This window comes from Mastomys coucha, unplaced genomic scaffold (genome assembly GCF_008632895.1).
Source record: "Mastomys coucha isolate ucsf_1 unplaced genomic scaffold, UCSF_Mcou_1 pScaffold18, whole genome shotgun sequence".
NCBI classification, from domain to species: domain Eukaryota; kingdom Metazoa; phylum Chordata; class Mammalia; order Rodentia; family Muridae; genus Mastomys; species Mastomys coucha.
The window spans coordinates 17,949,406-17,973,477 of NW_022196900.1; the positions used below are offsets into that span (position 1 = coordinate 17,949,406).

At 44.8% G+C, this 24,072-nt stretch overlaps 1 protein-coding gene across 11 annotated transcripts in view; it reads right to left on the bottom strand.

The window, feature by feature from the left end:
* Positions 1–15,625: 15,625 nt before the first annotated feature.
* Positions 15,626–24,072, bottom strand: part of Ptpn3 (protein tyrosine phosphatase non-receptor type 3) — a 151,882-nt gene continuing 143,435 nt past the window's right edge. For all 11 annotated transcript variants that reach the window (XM_031377461.1, XM_031377463.1, XM_031377466.1 and 8 more), the window contains 4 exons: positions 23,635–23,763; positions 22,542–22,687; positions 21,865–22,000; positions 15,626–19,391 (listed from right to left, as the gene is read on the bottom strand). In XM_031377461.1, coding sequence (XP_031233321.1) covers positions 19,314–19,391; positions 21,865–22,000; positions 22,542–22,687; positions 23,635–23,763 — 489 coding nt within the window. In that variant the 3' untranslated portion in view covers positions 15,626–19,313. The remainder of the gene's footprint in view (positions 19,392–21,864; positions 22,001–22,541; positions 22,688–23,634; positions 23,764–24,072) is intronic.

Below are 24,072 nucleotides of genomic sequence, written 5' to 3' on the forward strand. Positions count from 1 at the left end.
GTCATTTCAGATGAGAAGATGAGCTTAGTATGTGGCTGGGGTTGCTGTCCAGTGGTGGAGGGTTTGCCTACTGTGCTTGAGTCTCAAGTCCCTGGGTTCGATCCCAGCACTAGGGAAGAACATGTTCCTAATGAAGTTTTCATCTTTCCTTTCATTTTGTAATTCTGCTCTGGATTCTGCTCTTCCCCGCCTGCAGAAAGCTTTTTAGTTTTTCTCCTAGGATTTGAGTTTTCATCTTTTATTTAGGTCTGAGTTTCTTTCAGCATTCCCTATGGTGCAGATTTGCCCAGAGGGGAAGTCATATTTTAAAATATAAGAAGTGGTTTTTGTTTTGTTTGGGACAGGGCCTTTCTCTTTTTCTTTTTCTTTTTCTTTCTTTTTTTTTTTTTTTAAGATCTTGATACAGGGGCTGGAGAGATGGCTCAGCGGTTAAGAGCACTGACTCCTCTTCTGAAGGTCCTGAGTTCAAACCCCAGCAACTACATGGTGGCTCACAGCCATCCGTAGTGACATTTGACACCCTCCACTGGAGTGTCTGAAGACAGCTACAGTGTACTGACATATAACAATAAATAAATGTTCTGTGCCTCAGTTTAAAAAAAAAATCTCGATACGGATGGTTGTGAGCCACCATGTGGTTGCTAGGATTTGAACTCAGGATCTTCGGAAGAGCAGTCGGTGCTCTCAACCACTGAGCCATCTCTCCAGCCCTGGGATAGGGTCTTCTAAGTACCCAGGCTGGCCCCAGGTTCGATCCTCCTGCCTCAGCCTCAGGACAGTTGTATTTCTTGCAACACCTGAGAAGATGTTTTCCACTGTGATGGCCACCGTATTCTGCCACCTCTCTAATCTTAAGTCCCTGAGTGTAATCTCTGGTTGTCCTTTCCTGTCAGGATTTGCTTGTTGCATCAAGCCCTGCACCTTGTTCATGTGGTGCAACAGGCTCTGCTCAACTTCATCTTGCTTCATATCCATCCAACAATTGGTATTTAGACTTTGGAAAGTCTCTTAATTTTTTTTTCTATTCCATTCTTTCTTTCCTTTCTGGGACTTTAGTTCCAAATTCCTCACCCAATGCCTGTTACAGTTACATCTATGCATACACATGTATTGATATGATCTAACAAGTCCCTGATTGTCTGGTGGCTTTTGTTTAACTTTCCTCTCTCTATTATATAGTTATGATCTACCATTAAGTCTATTTATTATTTATTCCTTTGTTACTTCCTTTCAACTTTGCTATGGTTCGGATGAGGGTTCCCTTAAGCTTCATATACAGAAATACAATCCCCTTGTGAAGTACTGAAGCTGGGACTGATTCCAACTGCACTGACTAGAGCTGAGGACTTTGGAAAGTGACAGGTGAGCCTAGGTCATTAGCGTGGCATTCTTGACTTGTGGTGCTTTTAGGAGAAGAGAGAAAGGGAAGGAGGAAGGGAGGGGAGGAGAGATGGGGGAGGGAGGGAGCGAGAGAAAGAGGACTCAATATAAGATATATGATAAGCTCCCCCCCCCCACAATTTAGAACTTGGTATCAAGTATCCCCTATGCCATCTAATACTTTGGTATGGAGCCTGGGGTCATTCAAGGCATGCTGGTCTACACTGAACTACACCCCCAGACCTTAAATGCCAGTGTCCTCACAAGTGCTTTCTTGATGTTTTCAGTCACGAGGACTGGGAGTCAGAGCTAGAGAAGCATTACCGTGAGCTATTTCACTTCCTGTCACGTCCAGCTTGCATGACCTCTGGCCCCGCAGATGCCACAAGAAAACCGAGAGCTTTCAGGACCCAGTGACTGTAGCTTCCATGCCCAGCCTCCGATTGTGTCCTTTACTTCTCCACACCCACCCATTATAGCCACAGGCCTTCCAAATCCTGGCCCAGGAGGCCTGAGACAGCCACATACCCCGTAGGCCTGTTTCTGCATGCAGTAACGTTCTCACAAGAGTCTTCTTATTGCATGAGACAAGGGCAGAGGCACTGCTGTTTGTGATGCTGCTCAACATGGATGCCACTGGGCTCCTGTGGCTATTTAAACTGAAAAACATTTAAATTAAAAGAAAAATCTGTCGATCATGCTGCATTTCAAGTGTTCGGTGACCAGGCACAGCTAGAAGCTACTATCTTAGAAAGAGTGGGTATGGGGCTGGAGGCTCAGCGGTTAAGAGCACCCCAACTGCTCTTCTAGAGGTCCTGAGTTCAATTCCCAGCAACCACATGGTGGCTCACAACCATCTGTAATGGGATCTGATGCCCTCCTCTGGTGTGTCTGAAGAGAGCAATGGTGTACTCATATACATAAAATAAATAATTAAAAAAAAAAAGAGTGGGTATGGGACGTGCACATCCATCATAGAGGAAGTACTTGATACCAAGTACTAAGCCGAGGGGAGGCTATCATACATCTTATATTGAGTCCTCTTTCTCTCGCTCCCTCCATCCCCCTCTCTCTTCATCCTTTCTTCCCTTTTTCTGGTCTCATAAAAGCACCAGGAGTGCCATGCTAATGACCTGTCACTTTCCAAAGTCCCCAGCTCTAGTCAGCACAGTTGGAATCAGTGCCAGCTTCAATACCTCACAAGGGAATTACATTTCAGTAAAGTTCTATCTTTCTCTGCATTTAGCCACAAGTGCCACAGCAGCACCATGCGCATGATCAGGTGTTCAGCATGCGCAGAATGGCTGACGAATCCATCTCCTTTAGGAGGAGAAGGAAGTCCTGAGAGCAAGTTACTTCCATGGGTGTGCCAACAAGTTCCAAGAATTCCAAACACAGACCATACCCAGCCCTTTCCCTAGCTGTCATCATGTGTCACCGACCTCTGATGGGAAGAAAGCGTCCTCATTAAAATGGCTTTATGTCAAGATACAAGGAATAGGAAGTGTTAAAAATAATGAAAAATGAAAAGAAAAAGGCATTTATTCCTCAACCTGAAGGCTGGCACAGGTTGTGCTCTAGGGTTTTTTCTTTCCATGTCCATACAGTGTTTCAGCCCCACCCCCACCCCCAAGAGTTGTAAAGTTGTTTTTTTGAAAACAGAAAGCAACTTAGCCCCAAAGCTTTCTGTTTTCTTTTCCTAGTCTTATCAAAAAGCCTTTAGCTCTACAAACACCGGGACAGTCTTCAGTTCGTGGACACTCAGCTCACTCCTCACACGTGCTGATGAAGTGTCTGAAGGTTGGGTTCTCCACACATTCTTGCACAGATGCCTCACCCAAAAGATGCTGGTGTTAGGAAGTGGGGCTTTGGAAGGCCGTTACATCAGGAGGGTGGGGCCACCGCCAACAGGATCAATGCTGAGGGGAGATTCCTCCCTTCTGCTAAAGACACTGAAAAAAATAGGCATCAGTGAACCAGGGAGGCCGTGAGAGCTGAGCTGAACTGATTGCAGCTAGAAATTTTCTTTTCTTTTCTTTTCTTTTTAAAGATTTATCTTTTTTTATGTAAATATGAGCACACTGTCATTGTCTTCAGACATGCCAGAAGAGGGCATTAGATCCAATTACAGATGGTTGTGAGCTACCATGTGGTTGCTGGGAATTGAACTCACGACCTTTGGAAGAGCAGCCTGTGCTCTTAACCACTGAGCCATCTCTCCAGTTTGCAACTAGACATTTTCTATCTGTGTGTAAGAGAAGTCCAGCCACAGGCTCTGTGTTTGCCTAGGAAGACAGGAGCTGGGAATTGTCTAGGGGGGAAACAAAACAAAGGAAGGATGAGAAAAAGAAGTGCACATATTTACTTCGTACCATGTACAGATTCGGGGTCTGAAGTCGTATTTGCTGCGTGGCATGGGAATTCTAAGTGAAAAAAGTTAAAATAAAAACTTGATCAGAGCTGATAAACCTGAGGGTCTGTGAAGTCTTAAGATAAGGATGGTTGTTAAAATTCCTTCCCAGGAGGAGATGTAAGCAACAGCTACCCCATCTCCTTAGGTGAGGGGTCACTTACAGTGGTGTGGTACTCCTCCAACAATGGGCCAAACCTGGAAAACCTTTACCCGGCAGGCACCAGGGCTTTCTGGTGACCACATAGATGGAGGTCCGCCTCTCTCCCTGGCCTATATACTTGAGCCCCTCCCTGAGGCCAGATACAATTAAGTCAGAGTTGCATAGAACAGGTTAAAAGTAGGGAGTGTCTTGTTCCTCAGGTGAGGGCTCATGACCCTCCCCTCCCCTCCCCTCCGTGAGGAGGTTGTAAATAGTCAACAAGCCCATCTGAGACTGATCCTTTTGCAATTGGGCCTGCCCCCATCCAAGATGGTGTTTACTCCTTTCAGAGACAATCACTTACAACAGGACACTTCCACTGTCAGGGCTTTAGGTATTCATAGAAATCTAACAGAGGGCCACCCAGATGGTGCAAGCAGTAGGGCACTTGCCTGCTAAACCTGACATCCTGAGTTTGATCCCCAGAACTCACACAGTGGAAGGAGCAAACTGACAACTGATTAACTGACAAACAGTTAACACTGTTACGTAGAAATTAAGGTAGTTTAGGTGGCTCTTTCCATGGGGCACTTGATGGTGGTGGCAACATCAACTCTATTTTGTGGATGAGGATATTGAGCTTGCAGGTTGTCCTCTGACCTCCGAGAGCTTGTTATGGAACACATTCTTCCTTCCCTAGTAAATAAGAGAAAGAGAGAGAGAGAGAGAGAGAGAGAGAGAGAGAGAGAGAGAGAGAAGAGAGAGAGAGAGAGAGAGAGAGAGAGGGAAAGAAGGAGAGAGGGAGAGACAGAAATAGAGAGACAGAGAGAGACTAAGATGAGTTTGTAATACATTTACACTACCGTGGAAACAAATAAACTACACACAGTTGGTAACCGCAGCAATCAGACTTTGTATCTCAAGAACTAGAAAATAGCATGTTTGAAATCTTTGAAAAGATAAACAGCTCCCCAAGCCTAAGGCGAGAGCTAAGTGTGAGGATAGACAAGCTTGAAAACATCACAAAAATTTCATTTACATAGAAATCCTAGGAAAGATATAAACAATTATTGAAATAAAAGGAGCCCATAAAGTCAGAAATGGGAAAGGAAAAGGAACCTGACCCATTTCAGGTGGTTTCTGTTCATGAACCTGACCCATTTCATGTGGTTTCTGTTCATGACATCCACTAGCCTTCTGCGAGCCAGGTGCTATGGCACACTTTGCAAGTCTACAAACTTACTAGATCTGTGTGTGCAGCAGCTGTTTGAAACTCTGTATTCTTTTAAACTTGTGTATTTCTTCCCCCCACCCCAACCTGCCCCTTTTGAGACAAGGTTTCTTATTGTGTATGTAGCTCAACTTAGCCAGGAATGCACAGGCAGGGCATTTTTGATGGACCTAAGGAGCAGTCATCTCCAGGATAGTCAGTTGTAGAACAATAATACTGTTAACACTGTTACGTAGAAATTAAGGTATTTTACGTGGCTCATTCCATGGGGCACTTGATGGTGGTGGCAACATCAACTCCATCTTGTGGATGAGGATATTGAGCTTGCAGCCACCATTTCTCAAATGTCTAGAAAATTGTCAAGCAGTTCAGTTAGTGTTTAAATCAAGACAGATTGAATACTTTGACCAAACTTTCAGAATGATACTAAGGAACCTGTAGGTGCTCATTGTGACCTTAATGTCTAGCATTTATGGATCACTGATTCATACAGGTTCAGAGGTTAGTCCACAGTCATAACAGGAAGCATGGTGGCATGTAGGTAGCCATGGTGCTAGAGGTACCTGAGAGTTCTATATCTGAATCAGGCAGGCAGCAGGACTAGAAAGTGAGTCACTGGTCCTGGCTTTAGCTTCTGAAACCTCAAAGCCCACCCACGGTGACACACTTCCTTCAGCAAGGCCACACCCACTCCAATAAAACCACACCTCCTAATAGTGCCACTCCCTATGAGTCTATAGGGGTCATTTTCATTCAAACCATCACAGATCTGACTCAAAACAAACAAAGCAAGATAAAAATAAATAGAATGCCTGAGGAATAACACCCAAGACTGTTCTCTGTCTTATACAATCTCCCTGCATGAGAATGCACACATTCACAATCATCTGGCAATTATGTAAAAAGACCTGCATCTCCCTCCAGAGTTACAAATAAATGTAGATGTATTCACTGTTACACATTACTGTATTCTTCAGAGTTCATGTACACACACACATGTACACACACACACACACACACACACACACACACACACACACTCGTACAAACCTGGATACTCCCACTAGTTTCCTGCTTTTAGAAATCTGGACTGTCAGTCTAAATTTTACATCATTGCTTCTTTTCTGTTTACTTAAATGTTCTTCTCAGGTAACAATTTCAAGATTTTAGTAATCTTCTACTCCCTGACCATATCAGAATTGATCAGCATACATCCTTATTAATAAAATAAATAACAACCCTTAGCTAACTAATCCCTTACATTGTTTTCCAATGTTAGAAGTCTCTGCTTTAAGTGACAGTATGCACATGTCACTGTTCAAATTTGTTTTATTCCTTAGTTTTTTTCTTCTAGTAATTAGAATAAGTCACTCGAAAATGTTCTTACCCATATTCTTATTCTGGCTATTAGGATCAATGACAAATTTGGGTAGGTAATGTAAATGTCTTAAAAGTGCTTAATAATTACATTTAATTTGCTCTTCTAAACTTTCCATGTCTATAATTTCAAAATCAAGGAAGCAATGGTAGAATTGCCTCAATTTAAAAATAAAATACAGGCGGGGCAGTGGTGGCACATGCCTTTAATCCCAGTACTTGGGAGGCAGAGGCAGGCGGATTTCTGAGTTCGAGGCCAGCCTGGTCTACAGAGTGAGTTCCAGGACACAGCCAGGGCTACACAGAGAAACCTTGTCTCAAAACACCTAAATAAATAAAAATAAATTAATAAATAAAATGCAGATAGAGTGCTCTCCTAGCAGGTTATGCCAGTTATGTTCCAATCGTCCTGTCTTCTCACTCCCTTACACTATGGAGTTTTATCAGCTAAAGGTGATTTGTTTGGTTTTAGATGGAGTCTATGTTGCCCAAGATGGTCTCCTATTCTAAGCTCAAATGATCCCCTGGTTCAGCCCTCTATGTAGCTGGGACTACAGGTACACACCACCAAGCTTGGCTCTACTGAGTTTCGCATCTGGTTACACACATAATACTTCTTTGTTATGAAGGCCAATTGTAAAACAACAAACCTTGAAAATACAACACAAATCCTCAGGTAGCACAGGACACAAGTCCTAGCACTTGAGGGGGTGAAGCAAAGGGATCTTGAGTTTGAAGCTAGCCTGGGCAATGGAGAGAGATCTGATCTCATCAGCAAAACTAAACAAAGTAAAAGCCCCTCACCACACAATTTTGATTTAATATCACTACACTCCAACTTTTTTTTTTTCTTTTTTTTTGGTTTTTCGAGACAGGGTTTCTCTGTGTAGGTCTGGCTGTCCTGGAACTCACTCTGTAGACCAGGCTGGCCTCGAACTCAGAAATCTGCCTGCCTCTGCCTCCCAAGTGCTGGGGATTAAAGGCTTGAGCCACTACCGCCCGGCTACACTCCAGCTTTTTAAAATCCAAATATTTTTCATAAAATTGTCATTGACTATGTTTCAAAAACACGAGTTCAGTTTTTGCCAAGTCTAAGCTAAAAAAAAAATGGCATTTTCATTTTAATTTGTCATATTGGCTGCAAATATTTTTCTCAGTGTCTTGATGACTTTTTCGTGTATTTGCAGTGTTCTGAAAGTTGATGTGGTCAGATTTAGAAACCTCACTCTTTCACCTTACCGTGGCTCTTAGAAATGTCTTCCAATAGGGACAGGAGTGTTTAATCACATTGAAAATGAAGATCAAGGAATTGTTTGCTAGTTAATAGAGTTAATAGAGTTGATAGAGCTTAGCATGCATAAAAATACTTGAGTTCAATCCCCAGTACTGCACAAACAAAATGTAGGGAAGCAACCATTACTAGAGTCAGCAGGATCAGAAGTTCAAGGCTAACCTCTGCTGCATAGCAACCTATATGCATTTGGTACATATTTATTGATACCTGCTGTGCATGTGTGTGTCTGTGTGTGTGTGCGTGTGCATGTTTGTGTGTATGTGCATATATGCATGTTTATATGTATGTGTGTGTGTATATATGCATGTCTGTGTGTGTGTGTGAGAGAGAGAGAGATAGAGATGGACCATAGATGACCCTCTCACTGGGAGGGAGAGAAATTGAATATGAGCTGGTGTAGATACCCAGAGAGCTTCAATCTGAAGAAAGTGCAGGCAGGAAAAGCTTCCTTGAGGAGGAGGCGTCTGAGCTGGACCTGAGTGACCAGGCTGGCATGGGACATGTGGCTATGAAGAAAGAAGACACAGCAGAGGACATCCTGAAGATATTCACTGTCACATCCTTTGCAGGACAGGGGCAAGGAGACACTGTGAGGTATTGACCAGAATACTTATCCTTAAAGTATTTGGCAAATATGAGCTTTCTCTACCTTATAAAGGGAGCTGGGTTAAAAGAGGCCATTTGAAGGTGTTTGACCTTCAGTCTCCAAACTGAAGTGTTCACTTAAGTCATAATCACATTTGCGATAGGAATGTAAATCAAAGCAGGGCTCAGAAGGGAGGAATCTGTCTCTTTGGAAGACTTGTCCTTGGGATAATAGAATTTGCATTCAAATAATATGGGCCAGGACCAAGGTAGTTCTTGCACCAGCAGAAGAACCCTCTGACACTGTCCAGGGTCTTATGCAATGAGGACAGTATGCCAAATTGTCTTGGCCAGTAATGGGCTCACTGAGGACAGAGCAAAATGTCGGGGCCTTTGGAACTTAGTCCACTTAGAAGAGTCCTCCCTCCTTCTGAGCATGAGGTTCTCTGAGTCCATGTGTCCATCTTCCAGTCACGGTCTGGAAGCCTGCACCTCACTGCTGCCAGTGACCTGATGCCCCTTCTGGCCCAAGGGGAATACACACACACACACACACACACACACACACACACACACACACACACACGAGTATACACACAAACACACAACTGAAAATAAAATAAGCATAAACTGTCCTAGAGTCATCATAAGACAAACCTCATAGTTCCCTTGGGTCAGAGTCTCAGATGTGGCTTTTTTTTTTTTTTTTTAAATATCATTTATTTAATGTATATGAGTACTCTGTAGCTGTCTTCAGATTCACCAGAAGAGGGCATCAGATCCCATTACAGATGGTTGTGAGCCACTATGTGGTTGCTGGGAATTAAACTCAGGACCCTAGGAAGAACAGTCAGTGCTCTGAACCACTGAGCCATCTCTCCAGCCCAGATGTGGCATTCTTGGTTATAAGTTTGCACTTCGATGCCCTTTGCAACCACTGGGGCACTCTCTATACCTATGGATTTGTTTTTTTCGTTTATGAGTATGTGCGTGTGCATGTGTATGTGTGTGTGCCTGCCTTCAGAGGGCGAAGAGGGCATTTGATTTCTTTGAGATTATAGGTGGTTGTGAACCATGTGTCAAGGATGTTGGGAGCCAAACTTGGGCCTTGTGGAAGAACAGCAAGTGTTCTAACCATCTAGACATCGCTTCAGCCCTTGAAATTATTTATTCTGGACAACTTATAGAAATGAAACCACGTAATCCTTTGTGACTGGTCTCTTTCACTTATTATGTTTTTTTTTTTTTAAGATTTATTTATTTATTATATGTAAGTTCACTGTAGCTTTCTTCAGACGCACCAGAAGAGAGCGTCAGATCTCATTACGGGTGGTTGTGAGCCACCACGTGGATGCTGGGATTTGAACTCATGACCTTCCGAAGAGCAGTCGGTGCTCTTCCCCACTGAGCCATCTCACCAGCCCACTTATTATGTTTTTTAAAATTAGTGAATTAATGTTGACTTATGTGTGTGTGGTGCACACGAATGTGTGTGCATGAGTGGAGGTCAGAGGAGAATGTCAAGTGTTTAGTTCCTGCCTTAGTCCTTTAACTAAACCTTGGGCTGGGCTGGCAGCCAGCAAGTCTAACAATCTTTCTGTCTCTGCACCCACACAGTGCTGGGGTGACAGGCACAGTCTACACCTAGCTTTTTACATGGGCCCTGAGGACTAGAACTCAGGTTCACAATGTCTTGGGTAACACGCAGCCTTAGTCACTAAGCCATCTTTCCAGACCTTGACAATGTTTTTAAGACCAGTCCGTATAACATGAATCAGCATTTCATCTCTCTTTTTTTTAAAGATTTATTTATTTATTTATTTTTATGTATATGGGTACACTGTTGCTGACAGATGGTTGTGAGCCTTCATGTGGTTGTTCGGAATTGAATTTTTTTGTTTGTTTTTTTTGTTTTGTTTTTTCGAGACAGAGTTTCTCTGTGTAACCGTGGCTGTCCTGGAACTCACTGTGTAGACCAGGCTGGCCTCGAACTCAGAAATCTGCCTGCCTCTGCCTCCCAAGTGCTGGGATCAAAGGCGTGCGCCACCACCGCCCGGCTGGAATTGAATTTTTTAGGACCTCTGCTCGCTCTGGTCAACTCTGCTTGCTTAGGCCCAAAGATTTATTTATTATTATACATAAGTACACTGTAGCTGTCTTCAGACATACCAGAAGAGGGCGTCAGATCTCATTACAGGTGGTTGTGAGTCACTATGTGGTTTCTGGGATTTGAACTCAGGACCTTTGGAAGAGCAGTTGGTGCTCTTACCCACTGAGCCCCCATTTCATCACTCTTAATGACAAGGTAGTGATACTTTGCTGAATAAACTAACCCTATCTTATTTCTAACTCACCAACTGAAGGCTGAGTATGTTGTTTCCATTGAGGAAGGGGTGTTCAGTATAAAGCATCGTGCTATGCACATCTTTCTTAGTTCTTGATAACATGAAGATGATAAAGTAGATACCTTTCTCCTGGATAAGAAAGGCTTAAAAATACACACACGTACAGATACACAGACAATTAGACAGACAGACAGGCAGGCAGGCAGGCAGACAGACAGACAGACACACAGACACACACACACACACACAGGTCTGGGAGGACTTGCCTGAGGACAATAAATTTAAGTAAGTAGGGAGAAATACAAGAGGTTGGTGTGGGGTGGTACTTACAAAGGAAAGGCCAGCTAGCTCTTTGACCTCGGAGCTCCTATGCTTCTGAATCAAGTTGGCCCAAGTCTAAGGCAGAATTCCTATGAGCTATTTGTAATTAATCACAACACAGACTGGGCGCGAGTGCTTTGGTACTTTCTCTTGAATTGTTTCTCTAGACTTTTCTGTTCCTGTTAGGGCGGTTTTTACAGTGGCTGGTAAGTAGTGTGTGTTTTGTTTAGAAACCTCACTTCTGGCCTTGATCTCTATCAAGCATCTTCTCATCTGCACGCCTCCATAGCTTGCCAGGTAGGCCTCTCTCTACAGTCCCAGTGAAATCCAAGACCACAGTTCCTTCCCAGAGGGCCAGGGTCGTGGGCCAGAGTGATGTCATGCTGGGGACATAGCCCAGCAGCTGCCCTGTTCCTGGCAGTGCCTTTCCTACTAGGCTCGTCTGATTGCCTTTTCTCCTGGTAATGTCATGTGTATTTTATCTCATGCTTTCTCTCTTTGTCACTGTTTTATCAGCTGTGCAATTTAGTTTATAAAGTACAAGAAAATGAGATAGGATTATGAACAAATAGGAGAATAGTGATCTGGGGTTGGCAGACATTGTACTTGATTAGGTTTTATTTGGTCTTTGGAGAAATGGATTTCCGGTCATATGAGGTTCCAGGTATATGCCAGGTATTCATACACTTCAGAGCCAATAGCCATTTTTTTGTTTTGTTTTGTTTTTTGTTTTTTTGAGACAGGGTTTCTTCGTGTAGCCCTGGCTGTCCTGGAACTCACTCTGTAGACCAGGTTGGCTTTGAACTCAGAAATCCACCTGCCTCTGCCTCCCAAGTGCTGGGATCAAAGGCGTGCGCCACCACCTCCTGGCTTCCTTCCTTCCCTTTCTTTCTTTCTTTCTTTCTTTCTTTCTTTCTTTCTTTCTTTCTTTCTTTCTTTCTTTCTTTCTTCTTTCCTTCCTTCCTTCCTTTCTTTTCTTCCTTCCTTCCTTTCCTCCTTTCCTTCCTTCCTTTCTTCCTTTTTCTTTCTTTCTCTCTTTTTATGTTTTTTTCTGACTTGCAGACCAGTTCCTGTCGCCCTGACTCCCCAGCAACAATGGGCTGTCACCTGAAGCTGTGAACCAAATGAACTTTGTCCCCTATGTTGCTTTTGTCAGGCTATATTTTTATCACAGCAACAGGAAAGTAACTAATGGGCTCTGGAGATGGAGCGTCTGGGAGGGAACAGGTCAGATGAGTTTGTAGGGTAAGAGGCCCTCATCATAGTCTGAGGGGCCTTAAAAGAAAAGGTAGAGACCAGGCAGGATGGCTTCTCTCTGACATTTAAGGAAGCTCTGAAAAGGCTGCAGTTTGCAGGGACCAATTAGCCAGTACCTTGGTTTTTACATTTCCTACTGTGAAGAATGATGGGAGAAAGTGTCTATTGTTTAGTCACCCAGCTTAGTATTTTTGCGACAGCAGTCTCTGTGAACCAAGACAACTATATATCCAACTAAAGAGACTACCTTGCATTTTAAAATACTTTATTTTCATGTATGTGCATCTAAGTATAATGCCTACAGAAGGCCAGATGTGTTAGATCCCCTAGAGCTGGAGTTACAGGTTGTAGGCCACCCAATACGGATGTTGGGAATAGAACTTGGACCGGCTAAAAGAGCAGCATGTACTGCTAACCACTGATCCACCTCTCCAGGCCCCAGAGAGGCTATCTTAAAGATCTGTTTTTATGGATGTGGGAGGAGGGCAGCAGAACATTTGGAGATTGTGTTAAAGGAAGTTGTGAGCCACCTGCTGTAGGGTGGTGGAAACTGAACTGAGTCCTCTGGAAGGGCAGCAACAGGTCTTAGCCATTGAGCCATCTCTTCACCCCCACGAGAGGGACATTTTAATAACTAGATCTGGCTACCAACACCATTTGAATAGATTTATATATAAATAAGAATGGCACAGCTTGGTGGTAGTGGCGCACACCTTTAATCCCAGCACTTGGGAGGCAAAGGCAGGCGGATTTCTGAGTTCGAGGCCAGCCTGGTCTACAGAGTGAGTTCCAGGACAGCCAGGGCTACACAGAGGAACTCTGTCTCGAAAAACCAAAATAAATAAATAAATAAAATAAAAAATAAAAAAATAGACTAAAACAGCCCTGAACTTTGGCTGTAGAGAATATCATGCAGAATACAGGCATTGCCTAACCTCTTGCTGCGAAATGTGCAGACTTAGCTTAAAGAGAAAGAAAATCACATGTTCTCCTCCTTCCCTTTCCTCCTATTTTCTTTTGGCCAGAATGTGGCTATAACAGTTGGTACTAGTGGGACCATTTAAAACCGTGATGGGGCTACGTGATGGAGGGTATACACTCACAGAAGAGTAACCACTCTCTATCAACGGTAGGTTCCATGCCGCGCTCCTGTTTGTAAGAAGTACACGACATTGCTCCAGCCACCTTTGCTTTAGTTTTTGGATGCAGAATTGGATTTGTAAAACTACATTATAAATCACATCTACAATGTGCCAGGAGCCTCATGGGCTCAGTGGGTCAGCAATGGCAAAAGTACATATATGATGACAAAATTGGTTTCTGCACTACTCTGGAAGACAGGCCACCCATTAAGACCATAGCCATCAGAGCCAGTGGTGGCAGGATGCAGAAGTGTGAATGTTGGTCCTTGTCACTTTTCACAAGGTTCTATGAAAATGAGGTGACCTGAAGCCAGTCAGAGACAGGAAGGAATCATGCTCTGCTCTGGAGTTGGCAGTTGGTAGCCTGTACTTGGAGCTGATTAACATCTTCCAGCACTGAAAAGTGCCAAGTCTTTTGTCCTCCCAAGTGCAGCTATCAATAAATAGCAATGGCCTTGAAGTGGGAAGACATCAGGCCAGGGCAGCAGGTAAGGTGTGACCTTTGCAGCTCCCAAGCCAGCTCTGGGGGCAGCCTGTCAACCTAAGTTTTCAGGAGGCCGCCACCTTTAAATTGAAGAGGCACAGCTAGAGGACTTGGGATGACATCAAGACCAGATCTCTGGCTGTGAATAATTCCCAGGCCTCATCTCCTAGAACTATGAAAGTAGCTGGACAGACCTCCAAGTCTTCCCCAAGAGTAGGCAAGCTAGAAAAGCTATGTGGGCCCAAGGCCACTCTTTGGGAGTCTCATTCTGAATGTGACCACAGAAGGACAATTTTTCCAGAGAGCAGGATTGGACTGTCAGGTGCTGTTCAAGGGACTGGTCACTGTCAGAGAGAGATCTGCTGCTCCTGTGAGGTTGAGGAATGGTGGGAGTTCAGGCTGCCTACCTACCCGTATATTTGATGGCTGCTTCCTGTGTTTAAAGTGCTACTTAGAAATTATGTGAGAATTTATTAGCTTGTAAGTTATCAGAGCCTAAAAAACAAACAACCGAAATTTATACATACAGCCTTTAGTCCCAGCACTCAGGAAGCAGAGGCAGATGGAGCTCTGTGAATCTGGGGCCAACCTGGTCTACAAAGCAAGTCCCGGGACAGCCAGGACTGGTACACAGAGAAACCCTGCCTTGGAAGAAGAAATCCACACATATCAAAAGAAGCCTGAAAAATTACTAATTTTTTTTTTTAGTCTTATGACATGATGACATTTAGTTTATGTTGTTCTCATGGGAAAAAAGAGACTACATGGGGCCAAAGGATTCATTGTTCCTCAAATTCTTTCTCAGAATGAGACCACCTGAAATTCAGTTATGCAGTTTCCTTCTCTCTCTCTCTGTCTCTCTCTCTCTGAGACAGTCTCACCCACCTGTCTCTGGCTAGCCTGGAACTTACTATGTAGACCAGGTTGGCACTGAATTCATAATTTGTTCACCCTTGCCTCCTGAGCATTGTCACCACACCTAGCCCTTAAAACATTTTTCATACATTTGATCTGGGGATTGAGGCCTCAGGCTTGACAGCCAAGTGCCAGTACTCACTGAGCCACCTCACCAGGGTCTCCTGTCAAGTAGACCCAGCTGCCCTTGAACTTATGTAGAGAAAGAACACTGACCTCCAGATCCTTCTGCTTCTACTTCCTGGATTGACCCAGGGCTTTGCGCATGCTCTGCAAACACCCTACCAACTGAGCTGACATCCCTAGCCCCAGCATATGGACTCATGGCATAAAAACTACCCTCTTGAACAAGATATGGCCCTGGGATTAAGGATACAGGTCTTGTTTTTCTCCTCCTCATCCTGTTATGCTATCAAGCACTTGAATGTGTCTGGAGAACAAGGTAGGAGCTGCATTCTGAAGATGGGAGGGCAAGTTGGGGGACGGGCAGCTGGAACCCTGTTGATTCTTGATTTACTCACCAACCCTGCAGGATGAAAGGTAGGACGTTGTGGAAACTACTGCCTTCACAGTAGCAGAATCCAATTCTGGTCGAAAACTGCCCCTCACCCCAAATGAATGCTAAGGCCAAATACTGCATGAGAAATCAATCAGAGGAAGGGTGAGGTGGACGGACAGCACCGAGTTGATAGGAGGAGGGGTACAAATCAGACACACAAATAAAAATGTTGACAGACAATGATAGTGTTGCATAGCTTGAACGCTTTTATATTGATCGGGTTGTTTTTCAGCAGAGTCCCTGACAACAAGTCAGAATGAGTCCCTGACAACAAGTCAGAATGAGAAAACATTCCAAAGTTACAGGAAAACATATTGCTGATCGACTAAAGGTAACTTTACAAAATATGGCTTAGCACAATCCTGTGGTTGCTCTGGTGGTCAGAGAGCTATCAAGAAATCAACATTAGCTATCATCAGTCTTCAAGGTTTGATTGCTCAGGCTGAGGTCACAAGGGACCCAGCTGTCTTTTCTAGGTCGGCTCTAGGATGACAGGTACGAACCAGGAGGGTGGTGATCTTTATCTTTGTAATTCCACAGTGATAAGGGCTGAGACAACCAACCCCTTGGGGACAAGTCACAGACCCCGGGTTTCTCTGTGTCAGCTCTTCAGACTTGATTAAGGTTAAATTCTGTTTCCCTAAAATCTAACTGTGAGCTCATCTAGTCCAGTCAGTCACCAGTGCTTTCCAACATAAGCAAACAGAAAGTGGCTGAGGGCTGAGGGTAGAGCCCAGGTCTGGACTAAGTCTCACCAATTTTCCCCTGCTGATGAGCCTCTCTATTGCCTTGGGAGAATGAAGAAGCTATTTACTCCCCCCTGAAAATGGTAGTTTTTAAGGATAAAGGTCGTGCAGAAGGGAGGGGAGAGGGCCAACCAGGAACAGCAATGAGAGAACCTACACAAGCCTCAGAGCATATTTAAGTCCCATGGGACCCTGGGAAGAAACTAAAAGTACCGCTACAACCTTTGAGGTCCATCCACCCTGCCTCCCTACCCCTCAACAAACTTCACTTAATTTTACTCTCTGGAAAATGAACACACCATGTGTGGGTTCTACAGTGGTACCAGCAGGGAACCCACCAGATGAAGGAAGTACATTGGGGCATCTAATCTGTTCTCTGGGAAGGTAGGATATAAATATCTTCCTCATTCACAACCAGCCAAATTTCCCAGGCAAAATATTTAGCCTGATTCTGATGCAATTCTTCCGATGAAACATAGCTTCTTCAAACCAACTGTGGACGTGGGGAATTCAGGGAAACAAGAGCTCAGAGCTTTGGTTTTTAATCGGTAATATTGACCCAGTTCACTTGGGCACTCTGCTCTTTGGGGGTCACTTTCTTGTTTTGTCCTTCCCAAGATCCCACGGACTCTGTTTCTGGCAACGACGGCTGTGTCTGCACTGCTGGCCATATACAATGGCAGAGAGAGGCCAGCTGCAGCTTTTTCCAAGCCTCCCAGAATAATATTATGTAAGTGTAACAGCAGCATTTTCACGACCACACTCAACAACTTGTTTCCAGAAAAATAATAAAACAGTCTCCAAGGACATTTAGACTCTGCAAGTGCTTTCTTTGCACACAGGGCGGAGATAAACATTTCTATCAAACAACGACGGTTTGTTAAACAGCCTGGTGCCACTGAAATGCACTCAGGACTCTCTATTCCTCCTCTCCTTGGTGCTTTATTGAGGACGTTCTCAGAATCCAGCTTGAATAAAGGTATCAGTCCTCTGTGCTTTGCCCCTCAACAAAACTGTTCTATGAGAACCGATGCACTTGGGGGCAACCAAAGACGTCAACCTTCCTAGGTCTTCAGCGGCAATTCATTGGCTTATACATTCCAGAGGCTGAAAATTAGCTTCTATAGTGTGAGCTAATTCTGTTCCCAAGTTCCAAGTGTTGTTTCTCTTTATTTTACACAGATGGAAAGAGGCACAGATCTCAGGTTCCTAGGCTTAGGGCTACCTGATGCTGAGCAGCATAGAGAACCAAATTCCACTTTCTCAGTATACCAGGCACTGAGCAGTGCACTTTTCACTCATGTCATTGAGCACTACTAAGATATGTGGGTAAAAGGCAGGCAGGAAGGAAGTAGCCAGATAAACTGAGCCTGCAGATAAAGAACCTTTAAAAACATGGGATCCTAGCTGGGCGGAGGTGGCGCATGCCTTTAATCCCAGCACTTGGGAGGCAGAGGCAGGAGGATTTCTGAGTTCGAGGGCAGCCTGGTCTACAGAGTGAGTTCCAGGACAGCTAGAGCTATACAGAGAAACCCTGTCTCGAAAAAACCAAAACAAAAAACAAAACAAAACAAAACAAAAAAGTGGGATCCTTTGTACAGGTCCTTACCCATCTTGCAACGAGGAAACGCTTTAATTGGTCCAGTATCTGCTAAGGATCTATGTAGCTTTGTCTAATACATGATAACATCAAAGTATCCTTTTCCCATAATACCCTTAAGAAACCTGCTGACTTTCTTTTCGATACATAAAAACGGCTATTTAAAATACCACCTTAAAGCATTCGTGTAATTTATTTTCCTTAAATAATAATTCGCTACAATCCTGCCACAATTTAAAAAAAATTAACATGGTATTCACAGAGCAGAATTCTTTAGGACAATCAAAATCCCAGAGTACTTAGAATAAATTAACATCAAATTTGTTTATATTCAGATAGTCTGATTCTCTCCTCTGAAATGAAATGGAGACCATTGTAACCTAGGGTGAATGAACGCATTTGTTCTTCTGTACAGAGATGAATTCTTTACACAAACTCAACAGTAATTTGAATCAAGTTAGGAATCCTGAGAAAGTCACCAACCCACAGACACGCACATATACACAGAGACACAAAGACAGACAGACAGGCAGACAGAAACACACACACACACACACACACACACACACACACCACCCTTGATTGAGAAGCAGTGTTTCTCGTGGTCACTTACTAGAAGGTCATTTCTCAGAAGGGTCCAACATTCTGAATATTTGGATGCTATCATTTCCCCCCCTTCCCGCCCCCAAGAAAATCGTCTTGTTTCAAGTGTGAGAGCTTGAAGTAGCAGCAATCCAGAGATTCAGTAGTCGGAGAATCCAGTCATGGTGTCCGAGTATACAGTAAGGGTGAGCAGAGGCTTGCCTGCCTCCAAAGCCGAGACTCAGCATTATGCAGAGTCTAGTTCCCAGTCTCAGCTGAGAATTCACCTGAACATACATCATGAAACTGGTTCAGGCACTGGGCGTGATCCTGAAGAAAAGGAATTTGGGGTGGGGAAATGGGGTGCTTTGGATCGTAGAAGGGGTATCGATGAGGCAGAGGGAGGGAGGGAGGAAAGGAGGGAGGGCAGAATAGGTCTTGTTCATCCTCCAGCCTGAAGTCTCCTGTGCCCTGCCTGTGGTACATTCATTGAGTTTTCCCTGGTGTCAGGGCTAATGGACACCAATTGCCAAGGAAGTCCAGCCCTTGGAGTCCCACACAGAACAACACACAAAACACCTGAGCAACTACAAGGAGCCACATTGTCTGGCTTCTGGCGGGAGGGCACTGCTGGTGTCCCCTCTCATTGCTCATGGATGGATGACAGGGGACGGTGATATGTAGGGAGAAACACAGTTCCTAACTGAAGATCCCCTGTTGCTTATCTCTGGGCCCAAAGGAGTCATAGCTGCATGCATATCTACACCATCAGTTCTTATGTACAGGGTATCTTTTCCACAGAAATTTAAAGTGCCTGGGTTCAGATAAGCTCATCCCTTTCCCACAGTGACCGGCATCTCTGGGGGGGCCTCCAGGGGAATGTGTGTCCCCTTCTTCAGGAAGTCGCCCTAGGGAAGGAGGAATGACCACTTCACAGTTGTCCTTAACTGGGATCCAGCCTCTGGACTAAGCCTTCTTCATACACTCGAAGAATCGCTTCACACACAAACTTGTATTGGCTCTGGAAGAGGAAAGAGAGCGGTCAAGGCCAGAGGCCCAGGAGTGTTGCCTCACGCCACGCTTGAGAGGACCTATGAAGCACTTATGTTATATTTACTCTCTGGGTGCCAACTCTGGGCCTCGTGCTGGGAAAGACTGAGGGTGAACTCAAGCTGTAACAGACTGGGTGGGTGAGTGGGGTACCCTCAGAGAAGTGTGGGCCCAGGGGGAGCTGGCTGCTGAGCAAAGCAGTGAGGTGTGTGAGCTAAGTACCAGTGTTCATCTTTCTCTGCTTGATTACTAAAAGCATAGCTGCCGCAATTCATGCTGTCATGCCTTCCTCACCAAGATAGGTCCCTCAGATGATGAGCACAAATAAACCCTTCCCCTCTCTCTGTTAGGTTCTTGGCCACAGTGATGAGAAAAATAACTAATTAAGGCACTGACATGAAACCCCTGACGACAGGGACATCTGTTCTGAGGTGTTTATGTAAGGACCCCACTGTCCTGGCCTAGAACAGCTAGGCACATGTAGGGGCTGGGAGTGGGGCGATGGAGGGTAAGGACATAGGTAGGCTGGGGTTTGGGTGTGGGACGACAAATCTAGAGTCCCTTCTTTCTTAAGACAGTTAGGGAAAGATACTAATTATTTAGAAAGCACTTCAGTATCCATGGAGGGCTGCTTCTAGAACTCACAGTGGACAACCTAGATCCTCAGTTGCTCTGATCTTTCCTATGCGTACCCATCACATATCATCTTGTATACTTAAAAAAAAAAAAAAAAATCACCTTTTTTGGCAAGGCACAGTGGTACATCCCAGCATCTGGGAGGTAGAGGCAGGTGGATCCCTTGAGTTCCAGGCCAGCTAGGACTACAGAGTTAAGACACTATCTTACGGGTGTTAAATAAAAATTAAAAAAAAAAAAAAAAAATCACCTTGTGAAACTGGGTGCAATGGCTCACATCTGAGTTGTAATTCTAGCACCCAGGAAGCTGAGGTGGGAGGATTGCCTTGAGTTCCACAGCAGTCTGGGCTACAGAATAAGACCCTGCCTAAAAGCAACTTCCCTAAAAGAACAGTTACATTGTATTATATGGGGAATAACAGTTAAAGTATTTTTACATGTTTATACAGAACCTCCCTCCCCCCATCTTTAGATAGGTGATCACTTGAATCCTTGGATGTGGAGCCTCAGAGACAGAAGGCTGTCAAGGTCTTGCTAAGTTGCCCAGGCACGCCTTAAGACTGTAATCCTCCTGCCTCAACCTCTAGACCAGCTGGGATTAGATTCGTGCACCAGCGGGCCTGGCTGAGGAGGTACTGGGATCTTAAACCAGCATTTATTTAGTCTTCCATACTCCACAACAGTGCAGATGATGGCCATAAATGGATGATATGGTTTTCCCCTCTTCCTTAGTTATCTGCGTGGTGGTAGGAGGGCAGCTTGCCTTTCTGGAAATCCAGCTCAGGCTGGTAACAAGCATCCTTACTACTAACTTATCTCTGTGGCATGAGCTGGTTTTGCTCAACTGTATTTCCCATGTACAAACTAAGGACTCATGCTCTGGTTAGAGAAATCTTATAACCTCTGCCCATCAGCTGGTTAGCGAGTCCTAACTGCTTAACTCCCCCCAACCTCCGCCTCCCAAAAATACCCTCTGGAGGTTTTGTCAGGAGGCCACTTCTCTGTCTTTGACAACTCATTCTTAAATATTCTTCTAGAACATTCTAAGATATCCCTGGGACTTTGTCCACCATGACTGAGATTACAAACTAATCCTGTTCTATTCAAATGGAGCTTGGGTGTCTACTATTTAGACAACCCCATCTGCTGAATGAATTATCAAAGGCAGGATGGTTCCCATAAGCAAGGTGGGTAAATTGAGGCCTATAGAGGGGTTAACCAAAGGTTGTCAATATATGAGGAGGAGGCCAACCAAACTCTGCTCATCTTGCAGCTCAAAATGACAAGCAGATACTTCCTCCTAAGGACATTTGTCATGTCAAGTGTGCTGGCCTGACAGAATAGGAGACAGTCTGTGGTGAGGGTACCCAAGTGACACTGCTTTCTTCTGATGTGTAATGATGGAATGCAGGCAGGGCTGCTCATGGGCTGAGTGGCAAACAGAATACATCAGAGGTAAATAGAATGCACGTCAGAAGGGCCTGGGTTTTGAGGTCACTGTGTCTCTGACAAGCTGTGTCATTCTGGGCACCTGACTCAGTTCCCTTGAACTCAGTTCTCTTCACACTATCCCTGGCTTATGGATATTCCTCTGTGGGAGCTCAGGAAACGTAATCTCTGCTTTTTTGTTGTTGTTGTCTAGACAGGGTCTCTGTATGTAACCCTGACTGGCCTGGAATGTTTTATATAGCCCAACATGGCCTCAAATTCAGAGATCTACCTGCCTCTGTCTTCTGTGCAGGAATAAAGGCATATGCTCCTATACCTAGCCAATCTCTATCATTTCTTATTACTGAGTTTCTACTTACTGATGTCTGCACCATCATGGCGCGCTGGTCTCTCATTTTCCGGACAATATCCAGTGGGTAAACAGGCAGGTTCCTCTCAATTAAGCACATGGCTGTCTCCATAGTGACTAACACACCTGTCCGACCTATTCCAGCACTGGAGAGGAGAGAGAAGCAGAGGCTCAGGATCTGTCTGGGCATCATGTCTGCAAGGCAGAGTTGAATCCCTAATCAAGGCCTGTGTTTACCCAGGGACAGCCGGCTGTTGATTTCAAGAATAGAAAGCACACATTCAGGTGTGATCTTAAGCTCCCTAAACAAAACAAAACAGAGCAAAGCAAAACAAAACAAAAACACCAAATCAAAACCAAACCATCCCTGTAGGTCCTGAGGCTGGGATAAGAAAGCCATCCAGGAAGTGCCAAATCCACTTTCTCTGAATCATGCCTGCTCTTAAGGTCAGAAACTTCAGGACTGTGAGACATGATGGTTTTTCTTTTCTGCATCCAGCTGTGCTTTACATGTTTATGATTTCGTTAAGTTCCAAATATTTTGAAATTGTTAGGAAAGGAGCAAAGTTTTACAGGAGCATGTGACTTGGTGGGAGAAGGGTGGTTTTTGATGCCTGCCCATTTCTTCTGGCCTTTCCCAAGGGGCTGAACCACTGAAAAGAAAGAGAAGGCAGCGACGCTCAGTACCTGCAGTGAACCAGGGCAGGCTCGCCGTCTACCCTCAGGGACCGCACATACTTCACAAACTCCAGGAAGTCTGACGAGTCATCAGGTACGCCATGGTCAGGCCACGCAACATACTGGAGATGGGTCACTGTGTGTTCTTCCCCGGTCTGTGGAGGATGTGGTAGCAGTGGTGAGTCATCAAGCCAATGAGCCCTGCCTTGGATACCAGCCAGGGTGGCCTTGTCCTCAGTGTCCCTGTGTCCCAGCTCTGTCATGGTCTCTGCCAACTCCCACCAGGCTCCCACTCTCCCAAAACATCAGTCTTGTGCCGAAGATGACCTCCTTTGCCTTCCTTTCAGTTGCTCCTATGCATCCTGTAGTCACGGTCATCCATGCTGACCTTGTATACATGCATCTTCTTCTGTATGATGCTGAGGGTCTAACCTACGGCCTTGCTCATGGTATTTACAGGTCCCAACCGATAATGTGGCTAAACATCCTCCTACTGCTGATCCCTACCCTCAAGACACATACACATAAAATGAAGTTTACCATCTTACCTAATTTCAGAGGTAAGGTTTATTGGCATTAAGTGTAGTTACAATGCTGCCCAACTATCTCCTTCTAGATCCTCCATTTTTATCACCTAAATATAAACTCTGTAGCCATTACAATATAACTCCCCACTTCTCTCCCCCCTTCTTCTAACCAGGGCAAACACTGTGGCCCTCTCTGTGCCTGTGAGTTTAAGTATATGGATAGAGATAATCTTAGTACTTATCCTTCTGACTGGCCTCTTTCATTTGGCATAATGTCTTTTAGACTCATCCCATAGTAGGATTTGTCCAAAATGTCCTCCTTCTTTTGAGGTTGACTACACCTATATTACATGATTTTACCCATATAGCTCTTGATGGGCAGACCCCAGGGTTGCCTCTCCTGCTTGGCTACTATGAATGGTGGAGCTACACGCACAGGGTACCTACCAGCTCTCTGTCAGTAAGAGCTCCATTTACTGACCTACCCACCAGGCAGCATTGCAGCAGAGCTGAACACTAGACCCACACTACTGACAGTGCCTGCCCCTCCATATGCCCCTCAGAACCCTGCTCACCTCCGTGTTTGTAACTAGCATTTCTCGGGACACGTAAGCAATGGTACAGTCCTCTGCCTGACACTGGATGTGAAAGATGCCGTGGTCCATGATGTCAGGGGGATCCGGCCAGTACTGGTGACATTTGGTCTGTAAGAAACCAGAGAATACAAGTCAGGCTTTTCTTAGGGCATAACCAGAGGCATCCAGTCACATCTGTCCAAAGAGATGTGACAGGAGAGGAGCACGCAACGTACTGGAGATGAGACCCACTTGTGCCCATGGCCTGAAGGGAGTCAGCTTGCCTTCTAGGGTTTGCACCAGGGCCTGAGTTTAGGTGCTACCTACACCCTGCTCAGGCTGGCCCAGGCTCCTTGGAACTCTTTTCTGCTCTCAGCATCCACCTCTCCCACCTCAGTGTTGATTATCTTTTGCCCCACCTCTCTGTCAGGAGCCTTG